At 48.1% G+C, this 16,209-nt stretch overlaps 5 protein-coding genes and 1 pseudogene across 6 annotated transcripts; 1 reads left to right on the forward strand and 5 right to left on the reverse strand.

Annotated features, from left to right (window-relative positions):
- Window positions 1-116: 116 nt before the first annotated feature.
- On the reverse strand, window positions 117-2,345 carry LACBIDRAFT_245094 (annotated as a pseudogene; the record flags this gene model as incomplete). The annotated part of the gene is made up of 10 exons: window positions 117-345; window positions 392-522; window positions 584-627; window positions 689-902; window positions 957-1,277; window positions 1,330-1,533; window positions 1,587-1,814; window positions 1,861-1,940; window positions 2,005-2,200; window positions 2,256-2,345. Coding segments are annotated over 10 exons (1,737 nt in total).
- Window positions 2,346-4,069: 1,724 nt separating this feature from the next.
- Window positions 4,070-5,196, reverse strand: LACBIDRAFT_322812 (uncharacterized protein; the record flags this gene model as incomplete). Its single annotated transcript, XM_001876155.1, has 6 exons — window positions 4,070-4,162; window positions 4,204-4,234; window positions 4,367-4,456; window positions 4,712-4,749; window positions 4,806-4,905; window positions 5,150-5,196. The coding sequence occupies 6 exons, from the start codon at window positions 5,194-5,196 to the stop codon at window positions 4,070-4,072; spliced, it is 399 nt and encodes a 132-aa protein (XP_001876190.1).
- A 1,576-nt stretch (window positions 5,197-6,772) lies between these two features.
- LACBIDRAFT_292504 (uncharacterized protein) lies at window positions 6,773-9,002 on the reverse strand. The gene is made up of 3 exons (XM_001876156.1): window positions 8,867-9,002; window positions 7,643-8,815; window positions 6,773-7,587 (listed from the first exon to the last, which is right to left on the reverse strand). The coding sequence occupies exons 1-3, from the start codon at window positions 8,991-8,993 to the stop codon at window positions 7,406-7,408; spliced, it is 1,482 nt and encodes a 493-aa protein (XP_001876191.1). The 5' UTR covers window positions 8,994-9,002; the 3' UTR covers window positions 6,773-7,405.
- A 3,958-nt stretch (window positions 9,003-12,960) lies between these two features.
- LACBIDRAFT_308954 (uncharacterized protein) lies at window positions 12,961-13,861 on the forward strand (the record flags this gene model as incomplete). Its single annotated transcript, XM_001875738.1, has 4 exons — window positions 12,961-13,109; window positions 13,162-13,215; window positions 13,268-13,488; window positions 13,551-13,861. 4 exons carry the CDS (start codon window positions 12,961-12,963, stop codon window positions 13,859-13,861), a joined length of 735 nt encoding a protein of 244 aa, XP_001875773.1.
- Window positions 13,851-14,582, reverse strand: LACBIDRAFT_292505 (uncharacterized protein). Its single transcript, XM_001876157.1, has 3 exons — window positions 14,250-14,582; window positions 14,034-14,193; window positions 13,851-13,971 (listed from the first exon to the last, which is right to left on the reverse strand). Exons 1-2 carry the CDS (start codon window positions 14,487-14,489, stop codon window positions 14,065-14,067), a joined length of 369 nt encoding a protein of 122 aa, XP_001876192.1. The 5' UTR covers window positions 14,490-14,582; the 3' UTR covers window positions 13,851-13,971; window positions 14,034-14,064.
- Window positions 14,583-15,554: 972 nt separating this feature from the next.
- Window positions 15,555-16,192, reverse strand: LACBIDRAFT_308956 (uncharacterized protein; the record flags this gene model as incomplete). Its single annotated transcript, XM_001876158.1, has 2 exons — window positions 15,555-16,137; window positions 16,182-16,192. The coding sequence occupies 2 exons, from the start codon at window positions 16,190-16,192 to the stop codon at window positions 15,555-15,557; spliced, it is 594 nt and encodes a 197-aa protein (XP_001876193.1).
- Between the last annotated feature and the right edge of the window lie 17 nt (window positions 16,193-16,209).

A 16,209-nucleotide genomic window follows, 5' to 3' on the forward strand; every position in this document is an offset into this window, starting at 1 on the left:
CCCGCCCAGGCTAACATTGACCCCTCCGAGATTAAGATTGAGGACAGGCGCGTTAGATGCGGATTCTGGTGGCGGGTCGTAGACGGATGGCGGGAAATTTAGAGCCGCTGAACGGATCATCTCGATGTACCTATCCGAGCGTCAGTGAGAACAGCCATGAGATGAAACACGAGCATATACGTTGAAGAGTTATGGACGCAAGTGCCACCCAGGAGTAACCTCACCCCCGCTGGGTTTGCAATGCCGCCATTGGACGCAGTTACAGGGTCTTGATTGAAGAGAGCAACCGTCCTGGCCTCTTCATACGTAGTCCCACCAATCATAAATATAATAACATCTTGTGGTCTGGACAAAAAATCAGCCTTGACAAGTAAGGAAAAAGATTATCAACCTTTGAAGACTAGAATTGGGTCCAGGTGATTCTACAAAAGGGTAGCTGGCTTCCCTCAATCTCCCTTTGAAAAGATTTTCGAGTGTCTGTGAAAGATGAGGCGTGTGTTGTGTGTAGACATTTTCAACACCCTGCGATTTGTTGAAACATCAGATTGTCTCCTTGTATCTGAATCTTGCTCTCGAGGCATACCTTGAGGCCTTTTAAAGCAGAGCGCCCTTTAGCGAGCAAAGATTCTGTTGAGAAAAGGTCATCCTGTCGTTGATCCGCACCCGCAATATTCAGCAAAACGTAAACAAGCTTCACAAAAATTCAGATGTCCAAGCTTGCAAAAAAAGGCGCTCATGCTTACTCTTGCATCTTCTCGAGAAACACCATTGGACAACATGATATTAATAAGTGATGCAATATTGGCGGTTTGCGTCTTCTGATATCGGAGGGCAAATAACATGACGAGGCGGAGTTTGTTCCATGGTGGCACGTCCTTGTCGCTGACCATCGCTTGCACGCTCTGCAACAAACCATTTCAACTCATGGACAGCAGGCAGATCTAGACAAGTCTTACTCTGAAGTCCGCTCCCGAACTTGTTGCAAGTCCTTGTTCCACCTCGCCGACTTCGAGGAGTTTGTCTCTGCCAACCAGACGGCTCAATTCGCCAACCAGCGCTACATGCTTGCTGACGTTCCCTCCAAGCTTCCGGAATTCCGGATACTCTTCCATGAATCGTTTCATATCGGCAATAGAGTTTATTGATGATGGTGACTGAGCCAAGGACCGAGACTGGTATTCCTGTACATAGACCTTTAACGAAGAGCCAAGGTCGCCAAAAGTGGATAGATATTGGGCCTGGAAGAAGGGATCCGTGCTTGTTGTCAATGTAATTTCCTAAACCCGTTCATCAAGAAGCGAAATGACACCATCCTGAAGAGTGACTGACAGACAGTTCTGGTCGGATATCAGGAACCATATTCAAATCCACTCTTCCGTTTTGTATCCCCAAGAGTTCGTGCACCATTGCCTGGTAGGTCCATTGTGACAATAAGGGAGTGACGGGGTCATTTCGGCGGTCAAGAATCAACAGGAGTGGCTGGACTTGTGTTAGCCGAAAGTCGAACAGCGCAACTTCGGAATGTATGCGGTGCTATCGCCAAAAGGATTTTAAATACAACGTAGAGAATGGCAGGTTGATCATACCTGAACTTCCGTACCGAGCTTCTTCGCCATGGAACTCATCTTCTCGTACCGAATAACAGGTTTCTTTTTTAGGCTAAGAAGGACTGCAGTGATTCCCTGGACAGCTGACTCGAGGGCTTTCGGATCCCATATATTTGGTGTTGACGAGAACAACGGTCGCGCGTTGGTGGGGGCGTGGTTTAGTGAGAACAAAGACGGCAATATTGGTGCATAATCCGCGAAGTATTCCTGCCAAAAGTATAGCATGAACCGACGACAGAGCACGAAAACGCACTTGTATCTCTTTCACTACCTCATACTCGTCAACCTCCGCTAGTCGCTCAATAGCAGTCTTGCTTAATATATTACTGAAGTCTAGGAAAGTGTGAGTTATATTATCAAAAAGCCGACTGATGCCCGATATGATTCACCGACTGACAAAGGTAATACTCTCCATACTTCGGTTCCCTTAGCTCCTCCTCGAGGGCCTCCAAGCTATCCTCGTTGTTCTGTAGGAAGCAAACACATTTCATATGCGGCATACGGTCTCGATTTTTGTTGTCAATGCGGTCGGTTAGATAGACTTGGTGAGACAAAAGGGTTGACTGAGTGGATGAAAGAGATACAATCGGCGTCTGTGATAAAAAGTTAGTTAGCTGTAGGGTTTGGGTTTGGGTGACTGCGACAAACAGTGTGGGTATCCAGCAGAAGGACTTTCATGGCTGTTGGCGTCGACACCAGCTTGGTGACATAAGTCTCGACCGCTTTTACGACGTCCATCGTGGTCAACGAGAAGAACAAATTAGATTTTTGAGCAAAGGTGCCAAATGTCGATGCTGCACGTCGATGACGATGACATTCACTCGCAGCAGAATGACTGTGACATGTCACACACACTCTTCCAGACTCTTCCAAGATCACAAGTCGTAAGTATTCGGTATTCCCCATCTGCGAACCAATCCAATGCTTTTTCTAACGGTACTGGCATTAGAATTATTTCAGCGAGTTCACGTACTTCTGAACGCGTTTCTGACAGGGTAACTCGGAATTTCGTCCAAACTCTCTCTTGTACTAATTATTCATCAAAGGTTTTCAGATCTTTTCCCTTTCGAATCCTTCAGATTCTGAGAGGGCCATATCGTGCAAGGGCTTGATATTCCATTTTGTGCGAACACACGGATGATTTTCCGATCTCCACAAGCTTGGGCACACAGAAGATCTAGAATTGCGTGCTGCACGTACGTGAGGGCTAGGAGACCTATGTGGGTTAGCACGACACCGATAAGCCTGTGGTTAAACAATAATCGGCGTACCCTCCAACTTCGACTTTAACCCTGCAAGGGAGTTAATGTCTGAAAAGCGATTGTCCGTCTTCGTCGAATCGCCACGGGGAATTCGAGAATGGTTGTGTTACGGAAAGCTGGCCCTTGTCCGAAAGTTTTCCCAAGCAAGGACACATAGGTTGGTCCCCTTGTCTGTAGACTGTTGACTCTGATAGCTGATACCGACCCTTATCATTAGTTGGCTAATTAATTCCAAGTCGACAAACCCTACATAGCTGACGTACCGGCGCTGTTCGTCATTACATGAACCTACATGGGTACCCTTGAACTCAAAATCAGTGCAAACCTCAAATCGACGTCTCGTCGACTCCCCTCCGACTTAAACTTTTCGGTCCACCCAACTTACACTTGTGGCTGAACAATCACTCTAAACCCGAAGTCCGTATAAACCCGAGGCGGCATACATGAGAGAGGCGGTGAACTCGTCATAGGTACCAAACGTCAGTCAAATGTCATGACCTTATTTTCTTACGGCATTATGTAGACTGGCTCTGTCCACACGAACGGGGTTTATGTAATTTCATCATATAGACGAGATGTCTTGACCATTGACGTGCAGGCACGGAGTGCGAAGAGGTTTGCCATCCACATGGCTCTCTTAAAGGACACACGATGTTCAGCATTCGCTGCTGGGAATGTTGGATAAGTTGATAGACATTTTCCCTATTGGTCGTCGCCATCTTGTGGTCGGGGCTTACTTTGAAAGTTTGCACCATTCTCAAGACCGCTACATCATGTCACCGAGCTTTGGACATTGAAGGGGCTCTAAACCCTGATCAGCAGACATGGGCGGACGTCAAGCGTTCTCGTCACTCTGATAGCCATACGTGGTCAAGACCAGAAATGCCTGAGTGCATATGGATTAGTGAGATGTCAAGACTCAAAATGTCGTCAACTTTCATCTTCGTCGCGATCCAGGGATAGATTTCTAGAAGAGCAAAGAATTCGAAGGAAATGCAATAATGAACTGCTAGAATTGTTTCCAATGGAGCTGCTCTGAGGGTTATCGATTGATTGCAAGAGAAATCTTTGGAAATTGAAGGTGAAAACCCCAGTGGGTATATTGCAACTTTATTGGGATATCGATATCACTGTCGAATACATATGTATCGCATGTGCAGTGAAAGTTACAGGCACAATCGCTGGAGATGGTTTAGCGGATCAGCGCATAGCGTGGATGATGGCAGGCGTCAATGACGTCGTGGCGCCTTTGTTGAAGCCGCCACCATGTGCACCGCTCAGCAACCTCAGCCTCTAGCCGTCACAGTTTTCCGTCCCTTATGTTTTCCCCTCACGACAATGACATCTTGACGATGTGTACTAGCCCTACAGACCAAGAAGTGCCTGGAGTCTGCTTTCATCGGTCCGAAATTCAATGAAAATTCCGCGACAACTTCCGTACGCACATATCAACCTTTCAACGTTTTCCCTCTCATGATCTATTGGACACGCACTTACGTCCTCAATACCATGTCAGGAATCCCAGAGCCAGCAGTTGGGTAGTCCCTGGTTGGAGGGTATCTTTTTGATCGCCATTCTTGCCAAACCCTGTCGTGGTGACGATACGCCTAGATTCATCCTACACAGAAAGTCAAGTAATCTCTCGAGTTCAGAAGCGTGGAAGCTGGACCATCTTTACATTGTCGAGATTCTTTCAAGGTCTGTCGGCAAAGTCTTATTTCTCGAACTCGTGTACCTCGGGCAAACAAGCACTGGAAGATCTCTGTGGCCACTTCGCCACACGTGTCTGCTGCGAGACAGCTAAGGGTACTACTACGACGACAACGTCATGTTCAAGCTTACCTGGTGCCTATACGGTCCACGCAGTCGGACAACCCTTCCTGCGGCGTTATGTCTTAAAAGACAAAATCCACGCATGCCAGAGTAATGAACCCACATGTGATGTGTTTCCGCCGCTGTCACCACCATCCACAGCCGCAATTAGAGCTTGTTCCGGATCCAAATGCCCGTCAACGATTTCCCGTTTATCGACTCCTCTTGGATTCAATTAATAGGCACTACGGTCACATGAACTGGGGTTTTGGAGTCTCCTGTGCAGGATGACCGATTGACCGATGACTTTATGACTCGAAGTTGACTTGACAAGCGCTCGCTGACGCATTCGATTCTGGACGGCTGATAGCTTGTGCTAGCTTGTACTTTGTTCAATAGCTTTTTAAGGTTAAATACCCTACACCAGTCTTTGGCGGCCTTCCGGCCTCGTGTCAGCTATCGACGTACTGAAAGGCAGGAGTCTTGTTATGAAAGTATGTCAAGTGACCTTTCATTTCCGGATTCCCGCTGTTAAGTAAGTACTTGTATTCATCCCTTGACCTACAATTAAACTGCTGGAAAAGGGAGGGTGAAGATATAACTCTGGCAGTCAGAAAATTAAGCGACTTCGGCAATTGCGGTTACTTTCTGGAGGCTTTATCACTAGCAGCCTGCAATGCGGCTGTGAAACGAACCCCCAAAAAATTCAAACGGTGGCTTTGAGTCTGGCACGAGCACTGCAGGTCAATCACGATGTAATTTATAAACGAAGCAGGTGCCTTCACAACCAGTTGTTACTCCTTGGGACATGCTCCGGAACATATTCGCCTCGCTCACAAAAAAACTTCAAAAAGGCCGAATTTATATGAACTTATAACTTCGTTCATGTGACCCCATTCTTGTGTCTTTCAATTTAACTTTTGCGGTGCTCGGTCCTCCGTTGATTGTTCGCTTCGAACAACAACCTAACATATAGAGGTATATTAGCTTCCATTGGTCGAAGCTAGAGTTGTTGTTTTATTCGGTGCTAGGACCTTTGCTGGTTGTTAGCTTATCTGGAGTTGCCATCGCGATCACCTGATTTGCAGCTCCTTGTGGCGATGGGCTTCGGTCTGCTTTGGTGCGTGAGGCGTTTTGTTGTTGTATTCTTACTTCCACATGCGTCTCGGGCTTCGACTCGCAGACATCACCACTGGTGCTTGCAGGAAATATCAGGCGCGATGAGCCTCGCCTGACTTTGCATCTCAAGATCCTCTACACCTCCGGAACGCCGTGTCGGATTGGATTGATGTCGCGACGCGAGTACTTTATTGGTTCGATAACCGGGTATGCAAGGAAAGTATATACACGACTTGATGACCTCATTTCGAGGGGACCTTTTCAAAAAAGAGCCATGACTTGAAGCAATAAATTAACTTGAGGAGGGACATCGAACACAACGAAACTTTCCGTGGACAAACTCAGACTGGCAACTGTAGCAAATTGACTTACCTCCTTTGTGTCTAGTCCTCGGTCGTTCGCATCGATTTGCGTAACAGCTACCGGCATCGCTGAAATTAAATTAATCTGGAAGTCACGACACATCTCCAAAAAAAAATTATGCGCTCACGTATACGGTCGACCCACACGTAGACCTGCTCGCACATTGAATTGAATACCTTTTTAACAAACGTTCAGACCAAGAGTACCAGGAACCAACTAGGTTGCGCTTGTGAGAGAAATCGTTGAAACAGGTCCCCGCACCTTCGCACCCCAAATAACCCCACAAAAAAGGGTGGTGAATATTCCCAACCCCAAGCATGATCATCCCCCGTCACAGGAATTTCGAAAAAAAACAAACAAACAAAAAACGTGCCTAGCCTAAAAGAAAGCGGGGATCTCGTGTGGCTAAGGAGCTTGCTTGCCCTGGTCTCCTGCCATCACTGATTCAATCAGCGGGCCGCCGCTCACGTATTAGACCCTATCTAACCCTTAGGAGACTCGTACCTACTTGTACATGCCGTGAGGTCGATATATGCGTATAGTTCGGACCTGTTCGGGCCTGTGTTGCATTTCAAAGTTCATCGATGTCGATAAACGTTCATCCTAATTGACAAGTTCACGGAGATATGAGTGACTTTCAAAGTGTTTTTGAATTCCTATGAACTTTGTACAGGTAACTTGCCATGCAAAAAATGGTATAAGGGAATTAATCATGCCTGCCAACAACGGCAGGCTATGTGAATGCTGCTGGGGTAATAATGCTATGTAAAAAAGTTACACCAAAATACAATGAGGAAAAGGGAAGAGTTCTGCAGACCGACGATAAACAAACAGATAAAAGTACAAGGCTTGGTATTACAGGAAGTTTGAAGGCCAGAGGCCTGACACGACAGCAAGTGCGGTTGGCGTATGGACATTTTGGGGTCGTTGGCACGACGAGGACGATGAGGATTCGCGGCGATGATAATAAGATGCAGGTTGTGTGTGTGGATCGATAAGGATATGGATGTAGGGTATCATTATGATGAGAATTGCAAGTAGATGATGATGCTGCTGTGTCTCCGTCGTCGTCGTCGTCGCAACGATGCAGGTGGAGTAGAAGGTCGTAAAGTGTCGTTGGCGTGCAAGGTATGGTGTGCAGGAGAATATTATAGGCAGTGCAGCAAGAAAGCAGAGCGATGAAGAATGAAATAACCCAGATGACCCCCCGAGCCCCCAAAGGAAGAGGATAAAGAATACTGCTTATGAGCAGCGAATGGGTGCGGGGAACAAGAAGAGGCGTTTGCGAGGCTCCTCGACGACCTCCTCGATCTCGACCTCGACCTCAACACCATCAACGATTTGTCGCTCCATTCGCTTGACGATCTTCGGGGGAAGTTTCATGATAGGATATGTTCTGAGGTTGTCATACGACCACGAGCGGGCTGGAAGAGACAAATGAGTAAGATAATAATAAAAAATGTGCGAAAGGAGGCTCACTTTCGACCACTGGCCTCTTTGCTTGATGTGGAAGAGATGTAGCGCTGCCATAGCGAGTTGCCTGGGCCTCTTCGTCGCTGAAATCGCTCATTGTCGATGATAGTGGGCTGCGAACACTCCTTCTTGAACTCGCAGTAGCAGGTCCGCTCCACGCGCTGGAAAGCGATGCGCTGGAGGCACTGTTGACCTTGAGCTTGACGTCGGGAACGAGAAGTTTCCCTTCCGCTCCGGGCCTGAGCAGTGATCGCTCGCGCTTTTGACTGCAAGGTGCGGTAGCGGGGTAATCTGGCGATGTGGGTGAAGGAGGAGAGTGAAGAGCAGAGCGGAGCTCTGAACGGCGATTGAACGACTCTGAAAATTTGGCAAGCATGTCGGTGGAAGATGACGGCAGGGAGGCTGTGTGATTTGTGGGGGTGGGGGCAGAGAATTGCGAATGCGTGCCACGAGAGCGGTGAGATAATGCAGGAACTGTACTGTATGGCTTGGTGGAGTCATCAGCACGGGAAAGCTTCTGTGAGCTGAAACTGTAGACCGATGCCCGCCAGGCGTTGCTACCATCGGTCCACCCTGCAACTGGTGCGCGTGGCTCTGGAATCACCCTATAGTTTCCGTGGGCTTGCTCCTTGGCGGGCTTTGGGCACAAAGAATCGATGAGGCGGCCAGCCATCATGATACCGCTGTTGTACTCGAGGGGTTCTGAATCCGAGTTGCTGTCGTCAACGTAGGTGGGTGCAGGAGGAGGCAGGGGTGGGAAGTTGAGGAAGGCAGCAAGTTTCGCGATGGATGGAGTGGCTGTGGATGACGTTGAGGATGTGGATTGTACTGATGATCCGGTGGCATCGCTTTCGAGATCACTGCCGTCCATAGAAAAGGTGTTCGTGCGGGTACATGGAGAAGCGTGCTCGCGGTTGGGATTAATGGGGAGACCGCGGTTGAGGGCGTGTATGTCAGCCAACTGACAGGCGTCGGAGCAGTAAAGAGGAATTGGGCCCTGGTCTATTACAGTGCGAGTTTTGATCGGAGCGGCTGGCTTTGCGGGTGGTTGGGGAGCGGGCTTTGTGATGGAGTCGGTTCGCTTGATGGTGCCGTTTGGCTTGAGGCGACCGGTGCCCTGGACAAGACCTCCGCCTTGCCTTCGTCGTGCAGAAACCTTTGGCCTTTGTGATTTGGTGGCTGAGTAAAAGGTTTAGTATAATGTTCAGAGTAAAATGAATAGTAACGTACGAGATGACTGGGGAGAAGAGGGAGGAGGAACAGGAGTGGAGGGTTGAGGAGGAGCAACGGGAACTTGATAACGTTTGGGGAGGATTTGCCTGTCGCATACGGGACACCAGGATGAGTCGAAGTCCATTGCGGCGATGGGGACAAGGTAAAGGAGAAATGACAATCAACAATCAGTCTTGTTATAAGTATCCACGCCCTTATTTATTATTTATTTACCTCAAGATCTCGATTCAGAGATATATCGGGCTCATGTAACATGCCATTTCTGTAACAGTGCCCCACTTGTGTGCGCCACGCCCTTTCGTACCGGTTGCCGGAACTATTCTATATCTGACCGAGGTTCCGCGGCTGCCCTGTTTGCCCGCCCGCTCATTCGGCCAGTCGGTCCACCTATATTCCATTCATTTGACATCCATTTATTCTCTCTTGACACATTCAACTCGCCTTGTTCAAACTTGTTCTTCAACTTGCTTCCATCCATGAATGTCTCGTCGGCATCATATCTAATAATTCCCATCTTTTCCGAATATTATGCTCATGTTTATCCATAACCGGTAATCCCCGTGTTTTTCCGCAATCTCTCCGTCCCGTCCTCTCTTGCCCCAATCAATGAGGTCACGGTCCGCCATCGCCTTTTTTTCACATTCTTCTGGGCCACCGCTGCTCTCCCGGTTTAATCCCAACAATCTCCACTGGCTGTGGCTCGCCGTGGCCTCTATTGTCCATATCATAGCTTTTGTTGTTTTGTCAATTCAGAACACCACAATGATCATCACAATAACATGCAACCTCATTCAACCTCATTCAACTCATCCATTTATCACCCATCCAACTCCGAAACATGTGATGAACGGTTGACCTCTCCAAAGCTCACCAAATCCCTCGCGGTCCACCTCGCCGGTGTTTCAATCATCGCCGTCCTGTTCCGAGCTGTTAGCCTTCTCTCATACTTGTCCGTTGACTGCGGTCATCTGTCTGTGCCATCTAACCACCTATAAACACCTTTCTACACTCCTTATCAACAGAGTCACGGGTAAATCAGCTCCGACCTCAACTGCACCAACTCCTTGTTGATCCCCAATAGCCGAGTTCCAACCATCACATGCAACCTCGGAATGCCTTGTCAACAACATGCGTGAATGCGACAATCATTTCCACATCCACAACAACATTGTCACTGCTACACTAAAATGTCTACCTGAATCACCCACGATCGTTCCGTGGTGATGTTCCCCCCGTTCCGTGCCTCACTCAACGCCCTTGCAAAACGGAACGCCCTTTGCTCTCCCGCTGGTTATTCATCCCCGCAAAGCAGTGCCCCTCAGCATTCGTCATGTCCTACTACCCCGGACTCCGCAATTCATGGCGCCCACCTCGGCCGAACAAACGGACTTTCAAGCGCGCCTATCCTTTTGGGTGTCGATCTTCCCCGCTCACCGTCACTTGATCATACCCCGCAAGAGTCATATGCCTAAATTACCAGTCGACCAACAAAACAATGACCCACTCCGGGCAGCTTATTATAATACCTTTGTTTTTACTCGGGCCAACAAACAACCTGCCAAATATCTACTAAGGCACGCCAAGTACAATCTTTACTTTTCAGGAGTTTCTTCTTCTCCCCGGGGAAATCCTGCCTAGTCAGTTTGCCTCTGCGAACCCTGGAAAGGAAGTCAGCTGGAAATCAATGTTGACACTGCTTCTTGGGTTCTCCTCTTGGATGTGGTCTGAGAGCTCTCTGTTTCCCCACAAATGCGACGCTTCTGGACCTTGGAATAGATGTCTTGAACGCTATCTACTGTTGTTCTGCTGCACCGTCTTTACAGGCTAAAAAATCTTTGCCGACATCGCCCTATGTTTATCGATAACGATGACGTCCGAACCCTCCACAACAAGGTGTCACAACCGTGTGCAATTATTTTCAAAAACCGGGGTGCAATACTCAGGGACTCAGAAGCACCACGCGTCAGTTCCGAGGAGAGGAGCGGTGTGGGGTCCGAGCTGGGCTTCTGCTTCCAATAGGTTTTTCCCAAGTTTAGTTCGAGTAATTGGCCCTCGATCTGCGCTCGCCAATGATGATGAATTTGGGTCTGATCCAGTATCGTTGTTTCTCGAAGAAAGCCTCTGGGCCGCGGTCATGGCATGACGTCCTATTCGTTGACAAGAATACATATAAGTACTCCTGACCTCCTACTACTTATCTACGGTGAACTTGGCGACCGGGAGCACCTGGTCTCGGATGTAACTCGCTTTTTTACGTGGTTACGTCGCACAGCGTCCGGACGGGTCTTCATCGGAGTCGACTCTTCCTGCATCCCAACGCGTCGCCACCACTGCGCAGCTCCACGCTACGGCATGTATGCAATAAGTTGCATCCCGCATGATTGCATTGCACCCAATTCCGGCCTACTACACCTTTCTAACTGGTTGAATTCGCACCCATCCGACTCCGACGCTGCTATCATCTTGTGCTTGCTTGCTTATCTTGCACCCCAAAACGAAATGAATACCTACTCACGTTCCATAATCGGGCGTACATAAGTTAGGAGCTACGAGTAAATGACGCCTTGCGTCTCCCGAGGCGCTAGACTAAGGAATGAGGTTTACGCCCGCGTAATTCCCGCCGCACAGTTTCCGCGGTGGCTCACTTGGTGCGGCGACTAACGCGCTCCTAGTCTTACCGCCCTTCACCCTGTCGATGATCCGGTGTCTTCCTTGTCGTCATCGAGAAAAGGCAAATTTTTCCTCGGCTTTCTTTCGGCGGTGTTCTGGAGTGTTCTGGTCACATCGGGTTTTTCGTCGGATTATTGGTTCTTTATTTTTGGTCGAATGCATTTTTAGCTTGATTATTGGCCGGTGCTCTCCCGTTCTCTCCCGCATCATGGCAAGCTGTCGTCTCTGCTTAGCCAAAGTGCCCTTGTCATGTTGGATCAAGATGGCACATATGTGTTTTACCGAACGTATGGCTTGTGTAACCAACGATCAGTTGAGTTTATCGTACTGATAACTCGTTCGACTGACAGATGTTAGCTTGGAGTTCTACCAGGCGAACGCCACGCCTCATATCATCATCGACGTATGAAGATAATCTGACTGCACGCTTTTGACGTACTTGTCACTGAGGAGTCGCAGCAGTCATTCATGTATCGTGCGCATGATTCATCTGTGTCATACCCTGTCGAACCCGACAAGAGAGTTAACGCATTTATGACGCATGCATGATGCGGAGTCTACCACGCTCTGAGTCCCATGCTTGACTGCTACACATGGATGAACCTTGTTACAATAGGAAATCCGTCTACAATTACAGGAGATTAAGGTCGACCTCACACAACGAATAAATGTTGCGGAGTGCCTTCAATAAATACTCCCCTTGCTGAGCACTAAATGGAACCGAGTCGGGCGAGTCTAAGGACCGAACATGAAGCCCCTCGCACCCTTTCCTGAACACATCCCTCTAAGGTTCCGGCCACTGTTGGTCTCAAGGTTTTTCGGCCTGCTGATGCAAACCTATCTTTCACCTGTGTTTCAGCTATGTTAGCTGTCGTCTGATGCCGCAGGGCTCTGCAGGGATTTATAGGGCCCTTCAGGAAATATCTATAGTAATTTGTCAAAACACGATCGCTTTTTAGCCACGCGAACACCACGTGGGGAATGTGGGGTCAGGCTCTCCCTGAAAGAGGCAATTACCGTGATTTCTTCCGGACTTTCGCAGTTTCAGAATGACCCGTATAGAGTCAGTCGATGATGGCTGTGTGCGTGTTGAACGGAGGAATGCTTGATATCAACGGGTATTGTGACCACTGTGGGGAATTGTAGCAGGAGTCTTACGATGAGGGAAAAAGGTCCAGGGTTTGCGAAGAAAGGAAATAAAAATGGATGAAACTTAGAGATTGTGGACTACGTGCGTATCGTGGGCTATTGTGGGCTTGTTACATAAATTAGCGTGTCTCTTCAAAAGTTGCTCTACAAAGTGTGCACAAACAAGCAAACAAGGCCAACTAACTTTTGACCTCACACTTCATTGAAAGATTTTGGAAAGTTCATTCTAGTGACTTGGTTATACCCACAGTGTCCGTATACCAAAAGACGACATGGAATCGATTCCGAGAGATGTTCAAGAGTTCCTGGATAACTACCCACGAGATGGCGATGACCCGACGCGTTCAGAGAACCTTCAATTCTACTCGAATGAGCTCCGTTGTCGTCCTGATAGATGCCTCATTGAGGAGATCCACGACCAGTTACTATGCTCTACCAATGGATTTTTCCTCCCGCTCACGTCGCGTTGACAGATGGTTTGGTGATTACTCCAAACTAGAGTTCAAGCATGGATTTATCCAGTGGCTGTAAGGCTGGACCTTTTCCCACCACCATGCGATCCTCTAATTTCGTTTCCAGGTTCCCCATACGGGAGTATGGCATGAATTATGAGAGCCAACCTCTTCAGCCTCATGAAATTCAAGCCATGAAGTCTAATCCAGTCATCATTGAACGCGTGGTTCAATCATATAGACTCATGCTCGATTTCTATGGCATGCGACTCATTTCTGCAGAATCAGGTCTATTGGATCGGGTTTTGCCGCCCCGTAATTTTGAAACGTGTTACCGTAATCTTGTTCGTACGTGCAAACTACCCTCCATCTACCCCTCAGATTAATTTTTTTCTCGTTCTCGCGCAAAGGGTCATCGCACAATTATCTTCGGATATCCCGGATCCTGAAGTGCCTTTCTGAGCTTGGATTGGAACACCTCAATGCAGGATTTCTTCTTCACATCCTTAATGAGCAAAGCGAGTGGAAGGAATTGGATTCGCGGGGGATCCGGAGCAGCATGGATAGGTGGTGGGCTAACTGTATAAGAAATGACGAAGAGAGACAGTGGATCGGGGAGACGATTAGAAAAGTTCGCCTTCAGTCAGATGAGTTCACCTTCACCCGCGATGAGTACGAGAAATATTTGGAAAGTAGACGGACTGGGCACAAGGTGGATTGAAGGCAGGGTCTATAACGCAGAAATGGGTGGGTGATCAAGCTCTAAAATGACGCTTGTGGTCCTCAGTTTACAGCGCTTGTTATATATTACAACGCATGGAATCCATCGGTCTACATTGGGATAGCTATCAGGTAATGTTGGCAACATCCCTAGAACAGAATTTCCCACTTACCGATTTGGTCAACAACGCAAAGGCTTCACGCTCATTGAAGCTTTTCAAGGGCCGCAAACAAGGCTTCTTGTCGCCTCTGATTGTACATAGGGCTCACACATTGAAGCAGATTTTCCAGCGTCTCGTAGACGTTTCTGCTGCTGGCTTTGCCATTGTCGATCTACCAAAAATCGGGTCAATATGTCGTTTGGATGATGAGAATATGTTATAGCCTACCGAGTATCCCTGGGTGGTCAAAGTGATCGTAAGGCGGCGACCTTCTAGCAGAACCACCGAAGCCGAAGCTTGTCGTGGTGAAGAACTCGTAATTGCGTAGCTGTGAACAGCAAAGCCCTGTTCCTTGAGAGCCCTCTCCAACTCAGCATTGCAGAAAGATGGTGTCGAGTGAGACATGTTCTGTCTAGATGTGGGATTCAATATTCTGCCATAGGCAAAAAAACCGTAATTAAAGGTCATCCTGCGCCGATTACCCTTGCAATTTCCAGGCGCGGCGCGCCACAGGTAAATGAACAGCCCAAGAAAATGAAACCAGAAAGGCCTGTAAGCTGGGTCCGATGGAGAAAGATGGTTAGATGATGAAAGGCATAAACAACCCTACGTTTTATGATGCTCGGGATCTACCGCTACATAAATCAAAATTGATTACTTGTATTCTCTTCAAAATGAAGTTCTCAGTCTCCAGATGGTAAAATTGACCTCCGTTCACAAAAATAGAAAAGGATTTGGTGTGTTCAGGGTCACCGGAGGATGGTGTGTAGTACTTTAAGTATGATGTCAAACAAGGGCCGGGAGTGCCGGGGACACTTGCCGCCATTAATCGAATATGGACTCATTGACAGTCTTCCAAGTTCCCAATCCAAAAAACAACTTGAATGTATCTCGTTAGTAAACGCTTCCACGCAGAGGATTTATAGTTCAAATCCATAATTGGTACTTGGTTTTGAAAAACTTGCTGAGGGCGTTGAATCGACTGGGAGAGTCTAGAGAATATTCTCATGAGAATAATCACCTGATGACCCGCAATTGGCCGGTTGTGGCTGGGTTGTGGAAGTTGTTGTTCAATACTAGTAAACAAACTCAGCAAAAACATAGTTCATCCCCTGTACCACGGGGGAAAAAGCTAGAAACTGTGAAAAATGTATTTTACGCAACTAAGCATCGTTTTAAGTCAATCTACATTAAATTTACAAATGGCGGTGTCCTGAGGAACAGAAAAATGCGAAATTTCGGAGGGGAACCTTGATCAATGATTCAAGGTGTCACTTTCTGTGAGACGGAAGGGTTATAATCTGAGGCAGGTGTTACAGACAGATAATGTTAATTCTAGGTAGTTGAGGACTGGGCAGCTGGCCATCGTCGAATTGGATGGTCAGCCGCGTCGATCGACATCTTCCGGAATAACTGAAAAGCACACTCATAACACAAAATAAAGATCCTCCCATCCTTATCCGAAAGAATAACCACTCCCTGAATTTTCCTTCTTCCCCTTCCCCACTTGCCCAACTCACCCTCAAATCCCTCTTACACTCCCACCAACATACTCAATCCAAACGGCATGTCCAAAATCAACAGCCACCAACGGTCTAGGCCGATCAGGCGTCCCTCTATCCTCGTAGTCTTCTTCAAAGATCGCGTCGAACACCTGACGTACCAGAGGTGCATCAGTCCGTCGTCTTGCTCTATTTGCGTGGGGGTGCTCAACGATGTGGTGGATGTGGATGTGGATGTGGATGTGGTGGGGGGCTGAGGTTGAGATCCGGAAGAGGAGGAAGAGAAAGGGCGAAGAGGAGGAGGGGTCACGCAGTTCACCCCAAGCCCAGAAGCAGTCCTGTACGAATTGTAGTTATCGTGATTGACCGGCACCCGAAAAGAATGTTGCGCGAGCACGAAGTGCAGACGATGGCTCACTTGGTCGTGTTCCGCCAATAAGACGACTGTGGACCTTACACGTGGGATGTTCAGTAGGCTGGGCCACCATTGTCGGACAAAGTGCGCGCTTTCGGAATACGAGGGTGGGAGGGGGAATGGGTTGTTGTTAGTGTCAAGGTAGTGTGTATGTAGTGTGGGTTGTTTGGCATTGGAGCCTTCGGGGTAAGCCGTGGTTCTCAGATTCTCGCGGCCCCAGCAGGTTCAACGTTCTGAACTTGCTTAAGGCTCATCTAAGCCACGTGACAAG

Source organism: Laccaria bicolor, genomic scaffold (genome assembly GCF_000143565.1).
Source record: "Laccaria bicolor S238N-H82 LACBIscaffold_3 genomic scaffold, whole genome shotgun sequence".
NCBI lineage: Eukaryota > Fungi > Basidiomycota > Agaricomycetes > Agaricales > Hydnangiaceae > Laccaria > Laccaria bicolor.